This window comes from Chlorocebus sabaeus, chromosome 14 (assembly GCF_047675955.1).
Source record: "Chlorocebus sabaeus isolate Y175 chromosome 14, mChlSab1.0.hap1, whole genome shotgun sequence".
NCBI lineage: Eukaryota > Metazoa > Chordata > Mammalia > Primates > Cercopithecidae > Chlorocebus > Chlorocebus sabaeus.
In genome coordinates this window covers 38,637,563-38,663,255 of record NC_132917.1, presented here as the reverse complement: position 1 = coordinate 38,663,255, position 25,693 = coordinate 38,637,563, and the positions used below count along the sequence as shown (strand labels likewise).

Here is a 25,693-nt window from a genome sequence, read left to right as displayed (position 1 = left end):
CTGTAGTCCTAGCTACTTGGGAGGCTGAGAAGGAAGAATCATGTGAGCCCAGGAGATCAAGGCTGAAGTGAGCTGTGATCATGCCACTGCACTCCAGCCTGGGCAACAGAGCAAGACCCTGCCTCAAAAAAAGTTGGGCAATGGACTTACTTAGGCACTTTATAAAAGAAGATATATGAATAGCCAATAAGCATACAAAAACATACTTAATACCAGTAATCACCAGGGAAATGCAAATTAAAACTACAGTGTGATACCAGTACACTTCCCTGAGAATGGCTAACATGGAAAGGACTAAACATCCTTCCCGAGTATTGGAAAGTATGTGAAGCAACTGGGCTTTCATACATTGCTAGTGGGAGTATTAGCCAACTGTTTTAGAAAACTGCTTGGCATTTTCTTTTAAAGGTAAACATAATCATAACCTACAACCCAAAGATTTCACTCCTAGTTATACACCCAAGAGAAATGAGGGCATATATCCCCCTGCTAAAAAAAAATTTGTACAAGAATATTCATAGCTAGCTAGGCATGGTGGCTTACGCCTGTAATCCCAACACTTTGGGAGGCCGAGGCAGGCAGATCACTTGATATCAGGACTTCGAGACTAGCCTGGCCAACACAGTGAAACCCTGTCTCTACTAAAAATATAAAACTTAGCCAGATGCGCTAGTGCATGTCTGTAATCCCAGCTACTCAGGAGGCTGAAGCAGAAGAATCACTCGAGCCCAGGAGGCAGAGGTTGCAGGGAGCTGAGATCACAATATTGTACTCCAGCCTCAGTGAAAGAGCAAGACTCTGTCTCAAAAAAAACTGTCCATCAACAGGAGAACGGATTTTTTAAAATGTGATAAATTCATTCAATGTGATTAATAAAAAGGAATGAATTGTGTGCAAAAATATGCATAAATCTTTTTTTAAAAACATTATGTTGGGAGAAAGAGGCCAGACACAAAAGAGTACACACCGTATTATTCCATTTACATGAAGTTTAAGAACAGACAAAACTAATTTGTGGTACTAGAAGTCACAATAGTGGTTCTTTGGGTGGATATTGACCAGCAAAGTGCATGAAATAACTTTCTCAGATTCTTTCATGCACAGAAATACATATATCTTGATCTGGGTGGTGATCACAGGGGATAGACACATGTAAAATGTCTATTAGCTTAAATGTAAGCTCTGTGAATTTTATTCTATGTAAATTCACCTTCAATAAAGTATTAGTAAAAAAAAAATAGTGTAAAACTGTTTTTCTTTTTTTTTTGAGATAGGGTCTTGTTCTGTTGCCTAGGCTGGAGTGCAATGGTGCTATCATAGCTCAATGCAGCCTCGATCTCCTGAGCTCAAGTGATCTTCCTACCTTGGACTCCCACGTAGCGGGCACCACAGGCACATGCCAGGAGGCCCAGCTAATTTGTTTTTTTATTTTTTGTAGAGACAGGGGTCTCACTATGTTGCCCAGGCTGGCTCCAACTCCTGAGCCCAACAGATCCTCCCACCCTGTCCTCCCAAAGTGCTGGGATTACAGGTGTGAACCACCATGCCTGGCTAAAAACGTAGAAGCACAGGAGGACTGCGTACCCAGCCTGAGCCTGCCATTCTCCCTCCCCCATGTCCCCCAGAAGAAAACAGGGAAGCAAGTACCAGAAAAAACTGTCAAAAGAGTTTAAAGTTGTTGGCGCTCTCCTTCATAACAAACCTTTTAATACTATTTGACTTTTCATGTATTTGATTTAAAAAATTCAAAATAATTTTTAAAAATTACCTCCCCCAAAATAGCCAGGGGGAAATGCCATTGTCTGACACAGTAAGTGTTCAGCAATGATTTCTGATATGAAGGGAAGGAAGGAGGGAAAAAGGAGGGAGGACAGGCTCTGTTGCAGTGTGTGATATTTTGGTGGTAGACTGTTGATGAAAGGCTTGCTTCTAGAAGATTCTACATCACTGGTTAAATAGTTCTGCCTTCTTCTCCACCAATCTTATGCCTTTTTCCCCCGCATAGCACTCCATTACTAAGTGTCTTGAACACGCAGAATCAAGGTGGTAGTCACTGGCCCTGTGACCTCTAATGAGTCCCTTTACCTCTATACGCTTTAGTTCATCTGAAAAGGAAACCAGGAATTTGGTGGCCTCATGTGTCCCCTGAATCTGAACTGCAAGGATTCTCACCTTTGAGTTCAAAGCTCTGGTACATCCCGTTCTTTAAACTATCAGCCTGCATTCCCCCTTGGAACTTACCAGCTAAGGAGGTTTCACATAAAACGTTTTCCAAGGAGCTGTGTCTACCCTGGCCAGCCTCCTTGAGTTTATCTGGGTGGTCTTTCGTGACGTATTCTTCACCCCATTCTTTACCATCCTTAGGCTGCCTCCACATGCCAGATGGGAGATGGCCCTTGGACTGGATATCAGCCGAGAGGCAAGACTTGAGGTTTTCTTCTGCTTCTGGAGTTGTTGGGTTCACTCCTGGTGGGGTGGGGGTGGGGGGCAGGGAAACAAACAAAAGTGCTATCAAAATCTTTTTTAAAAATATGTTTGTTGCCGGGCGCGGTGGCTCACGCCTGTAATCCCAGCACTTTGGGAGGCCGAGATGGGCGGATCACGAGGTCAGCAGATCGAGACCATCCTCGCTAACACGGTGAAACCCCGTCTCTACTAAAAATACGAAAAACTAGCCGGGCGTAGTGGCGGGCGCCTGTAGTCCCAGCTACTTGGGAGGCTGAGGCAGGAGAATGGCGAGAACCCGGGAGGCGGAGCTTGCAGTGAGCCGAAATCCCGCCACCGCACTCCAGCCTGGGAGACTGAGCAAGACTCCATCTCAAAAAAAAATAAAAAATAAAAAATAAAAAAATAAAAATATGTTTGTTACCACTTTGGGAGGCCGAGGCGGGCGGATCACGAAGTCAGGAGATCGAGACCATCTTGGCTAACATGGTGAAACTCTGTCTCTACTAAAACTACAAAAAATTAGCTGGGCATGGTGGCGGGCGCCTGTAATCCCAGCTACTCAGGCTGAGGCAGGAGAATGGCTTGGACTTGGGAGGCAGAGGATGCAGTGAGCTGAGATTGTGCCACTGCACTCCAGCCTGGGTGATAGAGCAGGACTCTGTCTCAAAAAAAAAAAAAAAAAAAAGTTACTCTTTTTTTTTTCTTTTTTGAGGTGGAGTTTCACTTTTGTTGCCCAGGCTGGAGTGCAATTGGGCCATCTTGGCTCACTGCAACATCTGCCTTCCAGGTTCAAGTGATTTTCCTGCCTCAGCCTCCCAAGTAGCTGGGATTACAGCTATGTGCAACCACACCCAGCTAATTTTTGTATTTTTAGTAGAGCCAAGGTTTCACCATGTTGGCCAGGCTGGTCTTGAACTACTGACCTCAGGTCATCCACCTGCCTCGGCCTCTCAAAGTGCTGGGATTACAGGCATGAGCCACTGCACCTGGCCTTGTTACTAACTCTTAATGAATCTGCCTTTGTTTGGGTACAACTATCCCTTGAGGATTAAATATACCAATTAAGGATTAAAAGTGTACACAGCTGCATGGGGTCCCCTCTGTTTCTGGTCTATACATCCTCTATGCTTTATATATAGTCTTTACTAAATAAGGAGTTTTAAAAAATGAATTTATTAAATAGTATAGCTAATTTATAGTATGTATTGACTCCTTATGTCTGCTTCCTTTCAGGTGAGCACACAGATGCTGGAGCACTCCTGGGAAGAGAACACAGAAAAAGGAGGAGGAAGGGTACCAAAAACAATGTCTTCTTTGGGCATTTTCCCCTTGATCCTAATGCTAGAAAGGAAGGAGAGAGAGAAGATTAAATAATTTATAAAATTCTGATGAATTGTCAATTAAGTAAATCCTTTTTAAAATTTTGTTGTCTTTTATCTTCTTTTGTTTGTTTTCCATTATTTAGTCCTTTCTTTATTATCTGCACCACACAGATGTAAAAGTAAATAACTTTTGAATTAAACTATACAGTGTGTGATCCATGGAAAACTTACATCATGCTACATTAACCTGCAAGTTTTTGGCAAATGTGAATTCATTAGTCATTGAAATAAGCCAGAAAGGATAAAACATACTGGTTTTGTCTTAACCTTCCCTAGCCCTTCTCTCTCTTTGGGTTCAAATGAGTCACTGGCCTGCTCTAGTACACATCTTGGAATCTTTGTAACTTCTTAACTTTATCTTTTGTGAGTTCTTTCATGCCTGGTTTGAAACTGAGGAAGTGGACGCAGGGAAGATAGAAGAGGAAAAGAATGGAATTGCTGGAAGAAAAGAGAAGAGCCACTTACCAGGACCCATCATTCCCTTCACATTACTGTCTCCTACATGAACAGATCTGGACTCTTGGGCTGCAGAGAAAGGAAAGCATTCATTCAGCATTCGTTCCACTAACATGGACTAAGCACCTTCCGCGAGCCAGGCACTGGGGGCAGACTCAGAGATTCTACAGTTTCATGGGGGAGGCAGAGCAGTAAAAAAAAGAAATTACCGTATCGTGTAGCAAGTGCTATTTTCTCAGCTGTAAAAAGATGCAATAGTGGTACTTACCTCAAGGATTACAACAAGAAATAAATAAGTTAGTATTTGTAAATTGCTTGACGTTCTACCTGGCATATTGTAAGAGTTAAATAGTTGTTTAACTATAATGGTGGTGGCAGTGGTATGATGGTAATAATAAAAAAAAGGCAGAATGGTACTGTTAAAATGTAAGCCAGCCTGGGCAGCATGACAAAACTCCGTCTCTACCTGCCCCCCGCCCCCCACCCCCCCAAAAAAATAAAAGAGAAATTAGCTGGGCATGGTGGTGTGTGCTGTGGTCCCAGCTACTTGAGAGACTAAAATAGGAGGATCGCTTGAGCCCAGGAGGTTGGGGCTGCAGTGAGCCAAGATTGTGACACTGCACTCCAGCCTGGATGACAGAACAGGACCCTGTCTCAAAAAAAAAGAGTAAACCAGACCCTATCACTTCTCTGCGTAGCCCTCCAATGGCTCCCATTTCAGTGTAAAAGCCAAAGCCCTTATAATGATCATACAGCCCTGGAATATCTGCCCCCAACTCATGCCTGCTGTTTCTTTTTTTTTTTTAACTGCACCTCCTGTTTTCTCCCTGGTTCACTCTGCTTTACACCCGCTGGTCTTCTTGGTATTCCTTGAACACATCAGTCATATTCTCACAGGACCCCGGCACTGGCTGTTCCTTCTCTTCCCCTCAGTAGCCATAAGCAAACTTTCTCATTTCCTTCAGGTCTTTGCCTGGCACCCTATTTAAAATGACAATTCCTCTTTACTTATTTTTTTTTACTTAACTTATCACTCGATAACATACTACATATCTTACTCATCTTGTCTATTGTCTGCTTGCCTCAGAGAAATGGCTCCATGAAGGCTGGAATTTTTGTTGTTTTGTTCATTCCTATATCTTAACACCTAAAACAGTGCCTTGGATGGAGGGAGGGAGAGAGGGGGGAGGGAGGGAGAGGAGGGGGAGGGAGGGAGAGGAGGAGAGGAGGGGGAGGGAGGGAGAGGAGGGGGAGGGAGGGAGGGAAGGGGGAGGGAGGGAGGGAAGGGGGAGGGAGGGAGGGAAGGGGGAGGGAGGGAGGGAAAATGTCAGGGGGGTTTGAATGCAGGGAGAGAAGTCAAGGGTAACAAAATATACGTCTGAAGAGAAAAGCAGAGGCAAGTTAAAACATGGCCATGTACTGTGTTAAGGAACTTGGACTTTATTCTGATGGTGATGAGGAATCAAAGAGAATCTAAAAAGGAGCATCCAGAAAGTGGGTGGAAAATCAAAGAAGCACAGTGTCAGTTAAAAGAAGAGAATGTTTCAAGAAGGTGGGTATCAAGGGTGGGTACCAAAAACTATCAGGAGAGGTAAGGAAACCATTTTAGTGAAGTGGTAAGGATGAAAGCCAATATTGAACGGGTAGAATAAATAGGAGGTAAGAAAGAAGAGATGGATAATAAAAGCATATCTTTCATAAAAATTAGTTTTCAATTTTCTCAAGCAAGAATATATCAGGAGTGGGGAGGCTAAACATCTTGAGAGTTTCTTGGGTGGGGAAAGGAACCTAAAGGTATACTTGGGCCTGTAAAATGACATTTTCAAACTGACAAGTTCTACAATTATCAGGCACATAAATGAAGTTGTTGCATCAGGGTTCACATAAATTGGCTGCCTTCTCAGACGGGGGCCGTCAGCCATTTGTGGTAAGCAGCTCCAGATGGCTCCAATTATCCCCACCCTTAGCATTCACGCCCTTATGTTATCCTTCCCCTAAGGTAAAGGCTGGATTTACTGATTAGCCTCTAATTAATAGAATATGGCAGAAAAGACAGAATACCACTTCTAACATTAGGTTCTAAAAAGACTGTGGGTCGGGCATGGTGCCTCACACCTGTAATCCCAGCACTTTGGGAGGCCAAGGTGGGTAGATCACTTGAGGTCAGGAATTTGAGACCAGAGACATGGCAAAACCCTGTCTCTACTAAATACACAAAAATTAGCAGGGCATGGTGGCAGGTGCCTGTAATCCCAGCTACTCAGGATGCTGAGGCTGGAGAATCGCTTGAACCCAGGAGGTAGAGGTTGCGGTGAGCTGAGATCGTGCCATTGCACTCCAGCCTGGGCGGCAAGAGCAAAACTCGGTTTCAAAAAAGGAAAAAAAAAAAAAAAACCACTGTGGCTTCTGTATTGAGCATTCTTTTAGATCACTTGCCCTGGGAGAAGCTAGCTGCCAAATTGTAAGGCAGCAACTTGCAGAGGCCCATTTTACAAGAACTGGAGCCTGCCAATAACCAAGTGAGTAAGCTTGGTGTAGATCGCCTGTGAGTAGAGCCTTCACGTGAGATGAGAGCCATGGCCAGCACCTTGATTACAGCCTTAATGAGACACCTTGAGCCAGAGGCACTCAGCTAAGCTGTGCACAGATTCCTGACTCAGAGAAACTGTGAACCACGAATGTTTGCTATTTTAAGCTACTGAATTTGGGGACAATAGATAACAGTTGTACCATTTTATCATTAACAGTGGATAAGCCAAGACTTTCTGAGTTTTTGGTTCTTGACCCCTGAGTTTTAACACAATCTGCCACCAAGTATGTGCAGAATGTCTTATCATGGCACATTATTCTTAAATTTCTGCAGCAACTCAGGAGAATAAACTATGACCATGTCTATACAGGAGGAAAGGAAGGAAGAATTGCCACTAAATAGTTCACTGAAATCCATGTGGGCACTAAAATCATCTGGATCAGCTGTTTTCAGTGGATTCAACACATTCTGTGATTATTCATGTCCCTGGGGGCTGTTACACATTGTCTAAACATGCACAAATTTACTTGGTAAAGATAATTTTTAACCTTTTATCTTATGAACATGTTTAGCTACTCCAGACTGGCATTGAACTGACTTTTACATTCTAAGCCTATCCTATGCTATACTCTTTCCCAGATAGGATCATCCTTTTATGTAGAGCTGTTCATGTCCTAGAGGAAAGAAAATAGAGCCACCTGCAATGAACCCAGTCCCCAGATGGATCAAGTGAGTTTTCTTAGGCTGCGCCTATCAGTCTCTCAATGAATTACTCAAACAGGTAAAAAAAATAAAAATAAAAAGGCAGGCTGGGCACGGTGGCTCACGCCTGTAATCCCAGCACTTTGGGAGGCCGAGGTGGGTGGATGACTTGAAATCAGCAGTTCGAGACGAGCCTGGCCAACATGGTGAAACCCCTGTCTCTACTAAAAATACAAAAAATTAGCAAGGCATCATGATGCCTGTAGTCCCAGCTGCTTGGGAGGTGGAGGCAGAGGCGGGAGAATCACTTGAACCTGGGAGGCAGAGGTTGCAGTGAGCTGAGAGCTTGCCACTGCACTCCAGCCTGGGCGACAGAGCGAGACTCTATCTCAAAAAAAAAAAAAAAAAAAAAAAATTAAAAAGGCAAATCTGTACTTTGAAGTATAACAATTAAAAGCCACTTGATTTAGATTTTTAGATTCAGTTATTCAGAATACACGTTGTCTATGAGCATATAAACCAAATTGTTCCACTAGTCTTAAGGACAGAAAACCACCAACCCTGCTTTGACACACTGACAGTTGCTTGAGAAATCATTGAGTCTTTGTCTTGAGGACTTTCTACGTGAGACCATAAATAAGAGGAAATGTCATCTAAACAATGTTAATATCTACATTTATTTTTCTGTCTACAGGTGCTTTGGTAGACATGGTTGAGGATACAAAGACGTGGCAATTTTATTTATTTATTTATTTATTTTTACTTTTCCTGAGTTGAACTTAAGTTAATAACCAAAACTCAGACCTCCACTGGAAAGCCAGTTTCTTCGGTACAATTTTTAAATATCTGTTCTAACATCCCAAAGGTCAGGAATAAGAGTGGTGACTGTTTCAGCGCACAGGCAGCATCAGCTCTGGTTTTCCAGAGAAAGACAGGTGCTGAGTTAGACTGCCAATAAAATGACTTATTAAAGTAAGTGATATTTTTTCTAACATTTCTCTCTTATGGGTTAGCACAGTATTGGCTGTACAATGAATTATTTTTAATTCAATTGAAATTTAGAAGTATCCAGATTAGTATTCTGCACCCCCCCCCCAAAAAAAATATTTAAAATTGGGCAGACTCTTGTGGTCTCTTAGATCCTCTGGATTCTTCTAAATTCCAGTTACAAGCAGAAAAATTCTACGCAATACACCATTTTCTTTTAACAAAGATGGAGGGTTTAAGCCCATTCTTAAGCCCTAGGAATCGGGGAAAAAATACTTGATTAATTCAGTATGATTTGTGAACTGTACCTTTTTCATAGGCCTGAGAAGGCAAAAGGTTGGTAAAGTCTTCGCTTGGAAGAACAGGCTCAGGGATATTGATTGAACGAAAAGGACTTCCTTGTGCTTGGGCAGGCCCGGCCTGGGAGCTGTGCTCTTCTTTTTGAGTTTTCCTAGGAAAGAGAAACAAAGACAAGGCTATTCTGGTTCTTAATATCTGATAGGTTACGAGGAGATTCAGTTCAGAACAACTCAAGAAAATGTCTGAATTATTAGGTTGAACTATATAAATTGCTACTTTTGAAAATTAAAAGTGGTCAAATACTAGCAATTCGTATGGTTCAACTTAATTCATGACCTCAGCTGGAGAAAAAACTTCAAATATTTACAAATCACCCTTCTAATTATAATATCCACATTCTTATTTTTTTGTTACTGGCTTCCTTCTCATCGGGATCTTTAGAGTTTGCAGTGGTGACAATTTGCTTGAAATGATTTATATTTGCTTAGCAATGCAATTCAAAAGTACCAGGAAGCAGCAAATCCTCTCCTGAAAACAACCTATTCTCCAAGGTCACACACATATTATTCCTACATTTTTATTTTCAATTTGATAATATTAAAAACACGTAAGTTGAGCACTGTGGCTCATGCCTGTAATCCCAACACTTTGGGAGGCCGAGGCAGGAGGATCACTTGGGTCCAGGAGTTCAAGACCAGCCTGGGAAAACATAAGGAAACCCCATTTCTACAATTTTTTTTTTTTTAATTAGCTAGCATGGGGGCCACACCTATAGTCCCAGCTACTCAGGAGACTGAGGTGGGAGAATCATTTGAGCCCAGGAGTACAAGACTGAAGTGAGCTGTGATCATACCACTACTCTAGCGTGGGCAACAGGGCAAGATTCTGTCTCCAAAAAAAAAAAGAAAGAAAAAAGGAAAAACGAAACCACAATCACGTAAGTGACAATAAAGATTATATATGTTTAATGGTGAAACTTTACTTGATTCAACCTGGTCCAGACATCGTTAACATAAATTTATTTTCAACCCTAGAATTAAAATAATAATTGCATTAGAGATATTTTACAAAACTAATAAAAAAAGAAAATCACTGATGGTGCCACTATCTTAACACAACTATCATTATTTTTAAGTGTTTCTTTCTAGTTGTTATTTTACATATTTTTATACTTGTAATCAAAGCATTCATGCCATTTTATGTCACTTTCATTTTACATATCATATTAAATGGATTTTTCTACGTAATAGGTACCATCTGTCTTTGGTATTAACCCATTTTATAATTCTATAACCTCCGTTGCATGCCGAGCTGTGGAGCACAGTGGCCAGCAGGCTGTATACCGAGAGTGGGGAAGGTGTTCCGGGTGCCTCTGTAGAAGCCATTGCTTATGGGTTTGCCTTTGGTACATTTTTAAAAGACACTCACTTGGCTTTAACTTTTCGAGATTCTCTTCGCTTCTCCTGTTGAAGCTGTTCGATTTTCTGTTGCATTTCTTCTTGTTTGGAGGTAATGGCTTGGATCATCGACATGGCATTGCTCAGTTCTTCCTAAAAAAATAAGAATTGCTATGTTTTAATGTGGTACATGGGTTAGCACAGTATTGACTGTACAATAAGCTATTTTTAATTCAATTGAAATTTAGAAGTATCCAGACAACTATCATTATGAAACAAAGACAAGGTTATGCTGGTTCTCAATATCTGATAGGTTATTATGGGTAATGTATGGGTTATATGTGGGATAAAAGTATATCACATAATCTAGCACACTGTACACTTTAAATACATACTTATTGAATGAATGAGAGATTTAAAAAATTTATACTTCCATTGTGGCATCAAATTTTAACACAGAGCTACAAAAAAGAAAACATGAAAGATATTTTTCCATGATAACTATGAATGGCCCAGAGGAAAAATTCTTATATTTGACTGCTATGGAAAAAGGCAAGTTTTCTTTTTTCTTTCTTTTTTTTTTTTTTTTTTTTTTTTTTGAGACAGATTCTTGCTCTGTCGCCCAGGCTGGAGTGCAGTGGCATGATCTCAGATGAATGCAACCTCCACTTCCTGGTTCAAGTGATTCTCCTGCCTCAGCCTCCCAAGTAGCTGGAACTACAGGCGCCCACCACCACACCCAGCTAATTTTTGTAGTTTTAGTAGAAACAGCGTTTCACCATATTGGCCAGGGTGGTCTTGAACTCCTGACCTTGTGATCCGCTGGCCTTGGCCTCCCAAAGTGCTGGGATTACAGGTATGAGCCACCATGCCCAGCCAGAAAAAGGCAAGTTTTCTACTCCTGTTACCGAGACCAAAATTCTCTTGTCAGCAGGGAAATTAAAGAGGGGCCTACCTTGAAATAGTTTAATGAATTCTTCATCTCAGTAACTTTTTCTTCCATGGAACATCTGCAGCTCTTAACCTTTTCTTCCAAAGCATATTCTCCATGTTGAATTCTTGACAGTTCTTGCATTGCTTCTGTGAAGCCAGTTTTGAGTTCGGAGGCCAGTGCCTGCAACTAAATAACGCATGAAAAGTTAATTCAATTTGCTGGAAATTATTATAAGTGGCACCATTGGCCCTTGAATTTTTCTTTTGTTTGAGAAATGAGGCTCCTGAAAATCTACAGACCTCATTTACTAGTGTACTTCAGTTTGGACAACTTAAGACAACCTTGGCCCCATTTATCTAAGAAAAAGAGTGTCTTCTTTATATACAGCACATGCTGAAGCTTGATAAATGACAAGAAAACAAGCTGTTAATTAAGTTTACAAGTGCTTCTACAAGCTTCTATTTATTCTAACACCTTTGATTAAAATGAGATTTGCTTGAAAAGAAACATGTATGTGAATCTTGATCCAATAACTCTTTGAATTCTGTGAAAGAAGAAAATGGGTCATATTCTTTCTGGTTATTATGAGAGGCAAGGAAATTCAGTTCTTGTTTTCTTAAGAAATTAAAGAATAAACAGAAACAACTAAGCATAACTGAGAATTTATTTGAAAGGAAAGAAGGTTTTTTTTTAAAAAAAATACTCTTAGATGATATCATGGGAAAGGAGGTAACAGTATTTTCAATGACAGTGGGCTTTAACTCATAAGGAAGGCACAGAAATATCTGGTAGGGTATGGTAGGAGCTCAGAATGTTGTTGATGGTGATATGAATCATCTTCAGCAGTCAGTCCTGGTCATGTAGGTCAACTTTGACATGAAGAAAGAAGTGTTTGGGATCAGGTAGGGTACAAATCCTAGTTCTACCCTAAAGTACTAAGACCTTAGAAATGTTGGTTAACTTTTTTGTAGCAGTTTTCTCATCCATAAAATAGCTATAATAATATCTATTTCACAGGGTTGCCTTGAGAATTAAATGAGTAAACGTAGGTAAGCTGCCTACCATAGCACATACTTGGTATACAGATGTTCAAGAAATGTTCATTCTTCTCCCCCTTTAGGTGGTAAATCAAAAAGTTAAGCACAAACAGAAATGTGGAGAAAATGGAGCACTTCTAAAGTTCAGTTTTATTTATTGAACAAATAAAAAAAGCATTTTCAACAGACAGTAAGTTAATAATAACAGTAAGATAATAACATTACTTTCTTGACATTTATGATCTTACACTCTGTTAAGTAGAGGAACTCTTAGCTCCACGTGTCTCTTTAAAACAGAACCATTTAGAAGGTTTATTCTATAATCAAGTTTTGTTGTTGTTGTTGTTGTTGTTGTTTTGTCTTGTTTTGAGACAGGGTCTTGCTCTGTCACCCAGGCTGGAGTGCAGTGTCATAATCTCGGCTCACTGCAACCTCTGCCTCCCGGGTTCAAGTGATTCTCCTGTCTCAGCCTCCCAAGTAGCTAGGATTACAGGCATGTGCCACCACACCTGGCTAATTTTTGTGTTTTTAGTAGAGACGGAGTTTCACCATATTGGTCGGGCTGCTCTTGAACTCCTGATCTCAGGTGATCCAACTGCCTTGGCCTCCCAAAGTGCTGGGATTACAGGCGTGAGCCACTGCGCCCGGCCTCAAGTATTTTTACTTTAAAGGAATGAAAACTAAAGTCCAGATACCTTAACAAATTTCTTTGAATGTGTATTTCTGAAAATTTTCAGAATCAGGTCATCCACATGATTCCCACCTGCAATGGCACCTCCCACTCACTATACAGTGACTTTGTCTCCTATATCACATTTTAAAAATATAGGATTTTGTGGTTCATTGTGCCTTACAAAGGATTGCTGGGAATAGAGAGAAATAAGAGGAACCAGAGAGATCATTTTGAGGAAAAAAGCAGGGCTTGCCAAGTATTTGGGGCTAGAAGGCTGGGAAACATCATGAGCAATCTATTTTTCATTTCAATCATTTTTAATTATAATGAATCTTTGCAATTGATTTTGGCTTACATCCTAACTCAGTCATCATGGTGGATTAAATCACCAGATCAACCACTTTCTGATCTGGTAATTTTTCATTATGTAAGTGTATCTTCTGTAAGCAAAATAAACAAAAGTGATGGCTATATAACATCAAATCAAAAATGTATGCAAGTTTTAAAATTGGAAGAAGGAAAGTTGACATTCTTCTTAGTAACATTACTTAGGTTTCCCGCTTGGGGAAAAAAAAAAAAAAAAGGGAACCACTACCCAACAGAAATAGGTTTCATTATCCTTGCTTCCTTAGGCAGAGTTTTCTGCAGAAACCAAAAGGCAGCAGCAGACTCCTAGGAAAAGGACCTTCCTGCCTGCAGAACCCCAGCTCTCAAAAACTTATTAAAATTTCCCCTAACAGCCAGGTGACATAGGAACTCTGGGAATTCTGAAGCTATTTTTGAGTCGTGTGCCCATTTCCTACCAACATATTACTCTGAGCTCCATGGGTACCTGCCACTGAAGTGTTGCTACTGCTTCGTAAACAGCTTCACAGCCCTGACCAGCCAGGGAGGGGAAGCCGTCAGGAGGACACACACCTGATACAACACGTCACTTTTAAGATGTTGAGGGATCTTAGTATCTTTAGCCCCTACAGAGTGCTTTTCAACTATCAACCTGACCACTCCCTTGTAAACAATAAATACTGTGAAGACACGGTCTTAACATCTTTTCTCTGCTCTCTCTTCAGCTTTCTTTTTTGACAGCCCACAGCCCACCCCAAGGATTAGAAACGGGTGTCTACCTTGTTCTCCAGCGAGTTGAACACGTTCCTCATCTCGTTGATTTTTTCATGAAGCTGCTCTAGAGAGGTTATGATCCCTCCATCCTGCCGCTGGAGGCGGGCTCCCACTGGAGGTAGGTTCAGGGAAGACTTGTACTTCGAAGCCTACGGTACCACAGAGGGCATCTTAGGCTCAAAGAAATAGGGGAGAGGAGTCCGAATTCTTCCTATTTCCTGCTCTTAATTTCTGATTCTCAATTTTCTTTCTTTTCTTGGCTTCTTAACTCTTCTTAAGATGAATTTTAGTCAGTGTCTTCCAATTTTTTTTTTTCATGAAAGATCCCTCAGGCCTCAAACTTAATTTTCACAAATTTCAACGTGTGTTTTACGGGCATTTTTTCCTTTTTGCCACATTACCCAGGCCAGGAGGCTACCAAGAGGTAAATTAGGGGGACTGGACCTGTGGCTCGGGAACCTTGCAAAGTCATAAATGTCAAGGTTTGGGAAACCTCCCAATTCCTACAATTCTATAAAAGCAAAAGCCAGGTGTTTCGCAGTGGCACATACACGATGGCAAGGAGGCCAAGGTAATTGCTTTGGATTCCCCCCTAAACCAGGGTCACTGCAGAAGCAACATGAGTTTTCTGCCAACTTCCATCTTCCAATTGTAGGGCTCTTTATTGATCCCCAGAGGTGCAATGATTTAAAATAGAAAGTGAGGAGCAAGTAATCTGAATGTCAAGAGTAAACTTCCCATATCTACTCCTCTACATTCCCTGCAGAGGCTGGCCCTTCAAGTCATTCTTGCAGGGCCTTACTGAGATTGACATGCAGCCTGGTGTGCTGGAACTTTATCTTATTGATCCCCGGATACACCACAGGGCTAGAAGAGTTAACTTCTCTAGTATCAGAAGAATATTCCTCAATGGCAAAAAGAGACTGAGTCTCAATCAGGATTTACAAATCCTAGAAAACTTTCAACGGCAGTTTTGACGATGAAACCTATTACCGTAGGACTGGTTCCCATAGTGTTTCAGTTAGAGGTCCTTTTGGAACATCACTTATTTTCTTAAATTATTTTCATTACGGAGAAAAATAAAGAAGAAAAAAGAGAATTGCCAAATAGAATCATCCCAAATTTCATTATTTCAGTACAACCATTAACACTCACATTTCCTTCTATTTTGTTCTATGCATATAAATGCAGATGTTTATATGGTTGAAATCACACTGCAGATACATTTTGATTCTACCTCTCTTTTTTCCCTCCTAATATTCTAATAAGGCATTTACGATAACCTTCAACATTTTTCTAAATGTCTACGTTTGATGGCTACCTGATATTCCATCCTATGAATTTGCCAGAGTTTACCTACCCATTCACTTTTGTTGGAAATTTATGTTGCTTGTAATTTTTCAATGTTATAACTAATGCTGTCATACTATGTTTTTGTTTTAAAGTTTTGTGTATATTTCAGATTATTTCCTTAGAATAAATCCCTAAATATGAAATGCCTGTGGGTCAAAGATGTCAGGTAGTGTTTGACCCAAAGGGAAAGCTACTATATCACAGGGAGGCAATATATTCAACTAATTAATAACTATGCAAATTATATTTGACCAGCGGATTTGAAAAGTTATAGCAATATGGCTGTATATTCTTGGAAACATTATATATGATATGTAATGTCCTAAATTCATGGATTTAGAAAAACATACCTTGAATAATAAAATATATAAAACAATAGAAATAGAAGAAGCCACAGTGTTTAGCACACATTCCTAAGACTACAAGTGAGCTTAAAACACAGTTGGAGTTGAAATCATTAGTGTGAGAGTTGGGCTAGCATTAAATTGTGCAATTACTATGTCTGTTGCCTTAATTATGGGATCCCCTCTCATGTTAATGAGATCATAATTTTAATAATCCATATGCAAAATGAAGTAATCTAGGGTGAAATGATACCATCTGACTCGGGAAAAGAGATCTGATTCAACGACTTTGAGAGGGGTATGTGCAGTGGACAAAGGATAAGAGAAAAAGGAAATACGGAATAGACTTTTCTAAAAGTTTCTAACAATTACACACACTCACCAGAACTAAATATTATTAATTATTATTTGCTAATTAGTCAAAATATAATACTCCTTATTTTAATCATTGCTTCTTTGAGCTTCAACTTTTTCTTTGCTATCTATAATTTTACTGTGGTAAATTGTCTGTGTTCTTTGCTAATTTTCTATTAGGATTTTAGAAGTTTCCATTTTTATTGACCTTCATGAACTACTTATTTATAATTAAACCTTTGAAATATTTGTTGTGTCTTTCTGATTTTGTTATTTGCCTCTGAATTTGTTTAACTTTTTTTTATGGAAATAGTTTAAATTGTAATGTGGATGAATTCTCAAATCTCTTTCTTTGTGATTTCTTCCATTGCTTTTTAACTTAGATATTTCACATTTGGAGACAAAATAAATACTCACTTATTTTAAAATTTTATGGTTTGAATTTTTTATATTTAAGCCTTTAATCCACTTTGGCATTTGTTTTGATTGGGGTATGAAGTGAGGATCTCTTCTTTTTTTCCAAAGAACCAGACAAAATCTTTCCAACACTGTTAGGCACAAGACTGAATGACTGCATGAGACCTCTTGGCTCAAAGCAATACAGACATCTTGTAATATAGTCATCCATTCATTCATTCAACTCATATTTATTGAATATGTATTATATGCCAGGCATTGTACTTTACACTGAGAATACAACAGAGAGCAAAATGGACTAAATTCCTGCCCTTAGAGCTTACATTCTAGATGAGAAGACAGAAAATTAAAAAACAAACAAGGTGATACATACGATAATGTCAGGTAGGGACAGGATCTATCCAGAAAATAAAATGAGGTAGAGAACTACCAAAATATTATATTTTGCTTCAGGTGCCCTCCCTTCTATTATAGATTTTATTCTATTATGGTTAACTCCTCCCCAGCTCCCTCCTTTCTCCTTCTCTTCTTCTTTACTTCTCCTCTTTCTTCTTCTTCTTTTGGTTAAATGTTGCTTGGAGTATACAGACTGGGGCTTAGGAAGTGTTCTTTTAAAACAAGGATGGGTTATAATAACATCACAGAGGTCATATAGACCAACTTCATTTCCATTGCTTTGTGTGTTGCACTGCGAACAGATGTACTAGGATTTGTAGTGCAATAAGATAATGAGGCCACCCCCACTGCAGCTATATTTAGCCAACATTCAGGGAGTGACCTACATAAAATCTATAATAGACTTTAAATCATACCTGACTTTAAAGAGGTACTCACACTCATTCAAATGTCATACACAGGTCAGATGAGAACAGAGGGGAGGTGGACAGGGAAAGCGTCTGGAGGACTTGGACCAGTGAGGCATCAAAGCAGTACTGAGTGAAGACCCATTTTTTTTGCTTCTAGGCCTTTGTTCAAGCTAGTCTCCCTGCCCAAAACAACCTTACCTATACCTACTTGTCAAATGATCAACTTGTCCTTAAGTACCTAAATCAAATCCTCCAGTCAATACTAAATCATCCCTTCCCCACAGAATTTTATCAACGCCTCTATCACAATCCTTTCAACAGCCTACCTTGTAAGAACTATTATTCTATGTGTTTTTCAGGTTGTGGACACAGAAAAATCAATGAGAATGTCTGTTTCATCTGTTTAATCTGCCATGAGGCCAAGCAGTAGACTTTGCACATAGTAACTGCTCAATAAATGTGTATTCAGTTGAAATGATGCTGTTTCCCCCATTCATTCTATAGCTGGCCTGAGTCTAGGGGCAATATGGTTAAATCATGTTTCCATAATCTTGTGTTGATTTGCCCCAGTTTGGTCTACAGCAAAGATCTCTTACATGATAATTCTGGGAACTAGTTGTCATTTTCACTTCACCGTCACTTAAACTAGACAAATCTAAATAACGTTTCCCCTAAACTATCTACTCTTCTGGACTCCTGTGTTTCTGCTTGAGAGAGTACTCTTTTTCCTAGTGACCAGGGCTTAAAACCTTAGATCAACTTTGAAAGCATCCTTTCTCCCAACCCCCACCAAGCTCTGTCAATGTTTTCTTCCTTTTCACGTATTCCAGGAAGCACTGCCTGAAGTCTGGAGAGGAGCATGGGTTTCCCTAGCCCAAGCTGCTTTTATATTACAAATTATGTCAGAATAAAGTTTCATGATTTTTAAGAACAGAGATGTACTTTAAATTTACAGTTGGGAGACAGAAGCCAAGTGAATACCACTTAGAGGACCAAAGCAATCTCATATGACTCTTACTGCAAAGATGTTTTGCAGAACTTTCATCTTCCTTGTAAAGCAAATTGTTCCCATTGTTTAAAAAGAGCTTGAAAGTTTTTCCTGTACAGATATTTGAACATTTGCAATGTTAACCCCCTTTTCATTCTCAATTCTCCCTGCTAAAATAGAAAAGTAAGAAAAACAGATCTTGCCCTCTCCTCTCTGATGGAAATGTTATCTTGCAGTGTAATGGCCATGGTGATGGGGGCAGCAAGCAAGAGAAGCAGAGTTGAGGTGGGGGTGATAGTGCTGCATTTCATAAATGGGATAACTTGTCTTTCAATAATGAGTTCTCAGCCAGGCACAGTGGTGCTCACATATAGTCTTAGCTACTCAGGAACCTGAGCTTGAGCCCAGGAGTTAAAGACCAGACTGGGCAACGCAGCAAGACCCTGTCTCAAAAAAGAAAAAATCAGTTATCTCCAAAGTACACTGTGAGTGGCGAGACCCACTGAGGTGCCTGTCTCACAGCCCTGTTAAGAGAGTAAGTTGTGGAAGCACTTGTGAGTGCTAAAAACATCTACACGTAAAGAATAGTCAGTCATCACTATTATACATGGGAGCATTCGAAACAATCGATTTGTCTTTACCTGGTAAATCTGCGTGGAAGGATTATTCACCGGCATATGTTCATTCTCTCCTGCAGGGAGAAAAAGCTTTGTTCAATCAACACTACTCATTCTGTCCCTATCCTCTCCAGATACATGCAGGGAATAAGGAAACTTACAGGATCCTACATTTGTGCCTGCATGACAAGAAACCGATGATTCCAGAGGAACAAAGAATGAGCTGAAGTAGGTGGTGTCCATGTTCACACATCCTAATCACTAAACCATTATCTACCTGATACTCTCTTGCAATAGAAAACCACGTTTTACCACAGTAGGAAAGTTTCTCAACCAAACTGAATGATGTGTGATTACTAAACAGCCAGAAAGGAATTTGCAGGAAGTGTCTCCCTTACGTTCTTGAGGCTAACTGAAATTGACCTGCGGGAACAGTTCTACAGTAAGGAAGGCAGCTCTTCACCAGGCACTTACTGATCTCAGCAAGCCTGCATAAAATATCCTCTACTTCCCCCACCTCTGATCTTTGCCAGACTTCTGAACTCTGCCCTGCTGTCACTGCCAAGTTCAGCTAAGGGAATCTTGCTGTCCTCCTGGGCAAGAGGCTGATAGAAGGAATTGTCAACGGAAAGGTTCTGGGAAAGAGGCAGGCAGAAGAAAACAGTAATGTATAATACTAGACTTCAGGAAACACAGGGCACACACAGAGAAAGTAGTAGGCTGTAGAAAACCTTTCACAGGCCAGGCGCAGTGGCTCACGCCTCTAATACCAGCACTTTGGGAGGCCAAGGTGGGTGGATCACCTGAGGTCAGGAGTTCAAGACCAGCTTGGCCAACATGGTAAAACCCTGTCTCTGCTAAAAACACAAAAATTAGCTGGGTGTGGTGGCAGGCACCTGTAATCCCAGCTAGTTGGGAGGCTGAGGCAGGAGAATCGCTTGAACCCGGGAGGCGGGGTTGCAGTGAGCTAAGATTGTACTATTGCATTCCAGCCTCGGCAACAAGAGCAAAACTCTGTCAAAAAAAAAAAAAAAGAAAAAGAAAGAAAAAAGAAAAAGAAAGAAAAAAGAAAAAGAAAGAAAGAAAAGAAAAGAGAAAGGAAAAGAAAACCATTTACAACCTAGGGAGAAAAAGAGGTTGGCCTAGAATGCACTTTCAGAACCACATTGGTTGGCCATAAAGATGAGGCAATCCATGTAAAACATTCAGCTAGTTGCTTGTCCATTTAGCTTCTTCTCCAGTGTGTCACGTTATATGCATCAAGCAGTTTATAGAGGAAGCCCCTGGTTGCAAACATTTGGTTGTGTGGATGTGTATATTGTTCTCCTAAGGCATGCTGGTACAGGAAACCCCTCCAGCCTCAGTATTTAAGTCCATAAATAATATACAACCTTAGCCCAGAATTTATACACACAGCAGGCTGTCCCTACAAAATCCATATGATTTGAGGTTACCCAAACTTCCTGCATAAGCTTGAGTAAAGATTATTTAGACAATTTCATACTATGTCCCAACAGCCTGGTATAATAGCAAGAATCAGGGCTTGGGAGGAAAGATCCAGATCCCAGACCTAACTTTGATACTTTGTAGTTGTCACCTGACTTCCCTATGACTGTTTCCTCTTCCGTAAATTGGAGATGATAACAGAATCTACTTCTATATAGTTGTTTCTATATGGTAAAGATTAAAAGAGAAAGCACTTATGCTTCTAGGCTAGTCTAGAAGATGATAGATGTCTAGTAGTTGAATCTGTGTCTTGGCCTTACCCAGCATGTTGTTCTGAGGCAGTCCTAAAGTTATTGCTAAGAACAATAAAATAACAACACAGACCAAATTCTAATAGCACTTCCTATTTTTTCAGCACCCAGTCTATATTCTTCATAGTCATTACATGATGACAGGGAAATGAAAATAGTTAACATACTGTCATGTCTCGAGACAGTGGTAAGACAAGGCAAAAACCTACATTCCTTGAATCCTAAGTCCTAAAACAAGACATGGGAAAAATCTGACCTTGCTTTGTTTTGGTTTTTTCCATAGTGCCGGTTACTTCTCTTCTCCAGCTTATTCTTCAACATTGCATCCTCATCGTCCTGCCTCAGGCCACCTCCTCTTCCCTGCACCTGTCAATTCAAATCAGGAGTAAAGGATAACAGGTAAAATTGTCAAAAGAAACTGGATTTAATTCATATATTAACTTAAAAAAATTGAAATGAACACAGCTTGAGATACATGCAATTTCAGAAGAGGAAAAATACTGAGTAAACATTTAGCATAAAGGTAAATACATTTTGTGAATACATATGAAATTCATTATTCAAATTCAGGGTAGTTTTTCAATATGCTACATTCCTTTTTGGATCAAATTAATTAATTAAGACATATTGGTTTTACTAGCAAGTTACAGTTTAAGGAAATTTTCTTTCTTTCTTTTTTTTTCACACAGGGTCTTGCTCTGTCACCCAGGATAGAGTGCAGTGATGCAATCATGGCTCACTGCTGCCTTGACCTCCTGGGCTCAAGCGATCCTCCCACCTCAGCCTCCCAAATAGTTGGGACCACAGGCATATGCTATCACACCTGGAATTTTTTTTTTTTTTTTTGTAGAGATGGGGTCTCCCTATGTTGCCCAGGTTGGTCTCAAACTCCTAGGCTCAAGTGATCCTCCAACCTTGGCCTCCCAAAGTGCTAAATTACAGGTGTGAGCCACCACACCCAGCCCCAGGGAAATTAAGGAGAAAAAATTGAGCAGATATGAAGGCCAATACATCTGTTTCTATTCCATTAAATAGTATGTTCCTTGATAGCCTTGTCCCCACTTTAGGCACCTGGTAGACTCCTTTGCACCCAGGAAATGCTTAGCAAACAGGCCATGTCTGATGTGACCACTGGACATGAAGCTGCAAAGTCAGAATGCAGTCTAGCACACAGTCAGTGTTGTGGATACTGGCCCTCTTTTCAGCCATCCAGCATTTTAACCCTTTCCTAAGTTTGAAGAATTCCCCTGCCTTATGAGACTTGATCAGATGCCTCCCACTATAGAGGCTGAAAGCACCAGGTTCTTCTAGCCTTCTTTGCAGCTAAGGCATGACAGATATATGCCTAGGACGTACCACTTAGATGCACCTACCCCAATTAACACTGGCAGTTGCAAAAAGAATTCCTAAGGCAGATACTCGATATTCTTTCTACTTTCTAAGACAACAGTGGCAGCGAGGGTGGTGTTGGTGACCACTATCTGTTACAAACATATTAGGAAATTCCAGGTGCTACTTTCAGTGCTTTCCTCACTAGAACAGTTGTACTATGTGATTTAGGCATTGCTGCTGGCCATAGAATCCCAAACTCGATTCTCCAGCCTCCCAGCAATTCCGTGAGCTGTCCATCTCCTTTCAACAAATTCCTCTGCTGCTTAAATCAGCCAGAGATTGTTTTCTGTTGCTTACAACTAAGAAACCTGATTGAAACAACACAAATATATGAACACTATCCAAGATTAAGAAAACACAAGTTTAAACTTTGTTCATCACTTAGAATAGACAAATCTAATCTATAGTGACAAAATGCAGATCAACAGTTGCCTAGAGCAGGAGGTGGAGGGATAACTGGGAAGAGGCATGGGGAACTTTTTTTTTTTTTTTTTTTTTTTGAGACAAGTTCTCACTCTTGCCCAGGCTGCAGTACAGTGGCCTTATGATGATTCACTGGAGCCTTGAACTCCTGGGCTCAAGTGGTCCTCCCAACTCAGCCTCCTGAGTAGGTAGGACTACAGGTGGAAGTCACTATGTTTGGCTAATTTTTTTATTTTCATAGAGACAGGAGTCTCACTATGTTACCGAGGCTGGTCACAAACTCCTGGGCTCAAGCGACTCTCCTTCCTCGGTAGCTCAAAGTGCTGAGATTACAGTCATTAGCCACTATGCCTGGCCGCACAGGAAACTTCGTTGGATGATAGAAATGTTCTACTGCTTAATTGTGTCAGTGGTAAATGGGTGCACAAATTTGCCAAAACTCATTGAATGTATGTTTTAATTGGGTGCATTTTATCTTACATAAATTATATCTGAAGAAAGCTGATTTAAGACTTCATTATGGGCTGGATGTGGTGGCTCTTGCCTGTAATCCCAGCACTTTGGGAGGCTGAGATGGGCGGATCACTTGAGGTCAGTAGTTCGAGACCAGCCTGGCCAACATGGTGAAACCCTGTCTCTACTAAAAATACAAAAATCAGTCTGGCATGGTGGCAGGTGCCTGTAATCCCAGGTACTCCAGAGGCTGAGGCAGGAGAATCACTTGAACCTGAGAAGCAGAGGCTGCAGTGAGCCGAGATTAACCACTGCACTCCAGCCTGGGTGACGTAGCAAGACTCTGTCTCAAAAGAAAAGGCTGGGTGCGGTGGCTCACGCCTGTAATCCCAGCACTTTGGCAGGCCAAGGTGGGTGGATCACCTGAGGTCAGGAGCTCCAGACCAGCCTGACCAACATGGAGAAACCCTGTCTCTACTGAAAATACAAAATTAACCAGGCGTGGTGGCGCATGCCTGTAATCCCAGCTACTCAGGAGGCTGAGGCAGGAGAATTACTTGAACTCGGGAGGCAGAGGTTGCAGTGAGCTGAGATCGTCCCATTGTACTCCAGGCTGGGCAACAAGAGCAAAACTCTGTCTCAAAAAAAAGAGACTTTATTATAAAATATGGAGTGTATCCAAACCAAAACAAAAATACTTTTTATTTGCATACTGAGGTTTATAAAGCAAAATAATACGTTGGCAGGGTGGGAGGGTACACACAGGTAAAAAGCCATTGGAAAATAGCTACATGGTTATAAATGACGAATATAAAGAAAGGCCCAAAGTCAAAGCCATATGCTGTTTAAACTCTTGCACATTTTTCACGTAAGCATGAAAGTTATGGCAAGCTAGGGCATCTTCCCTAACTATCTTTAATCTTTTTTCATAGCTGATACAAACATTTCTAAGATGAAAACTTTCTTCTCCTTAGCAATTGTTAATTTACTTGACATCTAATCCATTCTAGGATGAATATAATGAAATCACAGAATATTACCGTCAAAGAGGCTCTAAGAACATTATTCTATCCAAGTTCTTCATTTATAAAAGAAGCAAACGAGACCTAAGGAGGGGAAGAGAAATGGCCTGCCCAAAGCCACCAGCTTTAAAAATGGTCTTTAGAAGTGATTTCTGTTACTATTTGGGGGAAGAAAATCTTTAAATATGCAAAGTCATACCTTTATGGGATTTTTGTGGGTGATTTTTCCTGGAGATTTAGTCATTAATCTACGACTAATTGAAAAACAACAACAACAACAAAAAAAAACCCAAAAAACCCATATATCATAGGTAAAATGAAAACTTACACATTTTCTGAGCTAGAATATCCTCATGCTCACATGCTCACATGCTCACATATGTACATGTGACCACTTATTTCAAGGCATAAAACTTTCTTTGGTTTTATTTTTTGTAGAGACAGAGTCTTGCTTTTCCCAGGCTGGAGTGCAATGGCATGATCATAGCTCAATGTAACCTTGAATTATTCGGCTTAAGGGACCCACTTGCCTCAGCCTCCCAAATAGCTCAGACTACAGGCATGTCCACCACGCATGGCTAACTTTCCACTTTTTGTAGAGACAGCGTCTCCCCATATTGCCCAGATTGTTCTTGACCTCCTGGTCTCAAGCAATTCTTCCACTTTGTCCTCCCAAAGTGTTGGGATTACAGGCATGAACCACCATGAGACATAATAAACACGTGTGATGGACAGTGAGTTAGAAATTTTATTTAGTAAATTACAAAAGCAACAAAACTACATTAGAGGTCGCGCTATGGTGGCTCACGCTTGTAATCCCAGCACTTTTGGAGGCCGAGGCAGGTGGATACCTTGAGGCCAGGAGTTCAAGACCAGCCTGGCCAGCATGGTGAAACTGCACTCTACTAAAAATTTAAAAATTAGCCAGGCGTGGTGGCATACACTTGTCATCCCAGCTACTCAGGAGAATCGCTTGAACCCGGGAGGCAGAGATTGCAGTGAGCCAAGATGGCGTCACTGCACTCCAGCCTGAGGGACAGAGCGAAACTCTGTCTCAAAAAAAAAAAAAAACCAAAAACCTACATTAGAGAAAATTTGGAAAGTATATAGGGGACAAAGCAACTATAATGTCTCTACTTAAACAGCTATCATGATCACTTGTTTGTATTGCCTGTTAATATTTTTTCTCTAGAATATTTTACATAATTATTAATGAAGCCTACCTAAAATTTTGTAACTACCTTTCCCACCTATATTATAGCATAAACATTTTATTTTCTTTTAAAAATTGGACCATGGCTGGGTGCAGTGGCTCATGCTTGTAATGCCAATACTTTGGGTGGCCAAGGATGGAGGATTGCTTGAGGCCAGGAGTTCAAGATCAGCCTAGGCATAGCAAGATCCCATCTCTTAAAGGAAAAAATAAAATAAACATGGGATCATTATTGTTGTACAGATAAAATAAGTGAAGAAAAACTTTAAAAAAAATTTTTTTAATTGGACCATTATTATTTATACTGTTTTTATTGTGGCTCTTTGAGCAGAGGTAAAAGTGTTCCTCCCCAATCCCAACTGATGTTAATAATCTTTGGTCTTCTTTCATTATTTTATCCATCCTCATATAATCGCATACAGTCATATACAGAATATACATATATGGAGTGGGGTTGTCATTGTAGGTTTACATATTGTACTTCTCTGCATCTTACTCTCACGTAATACACTGTGGCAATCTCTCCAAGTTAATTGTTATAGATCTAAGAAATTACTTTTTTTTTTTTTTTTGAGATGGAGTCTCACTG

At 40.3% G+C, this 25,693-nt stretch overlaps 1 protein-coding gene across 12 annotated transcripts in view; it reads right to left on the bottom strand.

The window, feature by feature from the left end:
* Positions 1-25,693, bottom strand: part of ARHGEF33 (Rho guanine nucleotide exchange factor 33) — a 92,003-nt gene that overhangs the window by 34,240 nt on the left and 32,070 nt on the right. For 9 of the 12 annotated variants that reach the window (XM_038006826.2, XM_038006822.2, XM_038006824.2 and 6 more), the window contains exons 3-10: positions 20,858-20,967; positions 18,869-18,918; positions 13,971-14,114; positions 11,158-11,322; positions 10,234-10,355; positions 8,814-8,956; positions 4,296-4,355; positions 2,242-2,466 (exon numbers count right to left, since the gene is read on the bottom strand). In XM_038006826.2, coding sequence (XP_037862754.1) covers positions 2,242-2,466; positions 4,296-4,355; positions 8,814-8,956; positions 10,234-10,355; positions 11,158-11,322; positions 13,971-14,114; positions 18,869-18,918; positions 20,858-20,882 — 934 coding nt within the window. In that variant the 5' untranslated portion in view covers positions 20,883-20,967. The remainder of the gene's footprint in view (positions 1-2,241; positions 2,467-4,295; positions 4,356-8,813; positions 8,957-10,233; positions 10,356-11,157; positions 11,323-13,970; positions 14,115-18,868; positions 18,919-20,857; positions 20,968-25,693) is intronic. The other 3 variants (XM_038006830.2, XM_038006829.2, XM_038006828.2) reach the window with 1 other exon arrangement.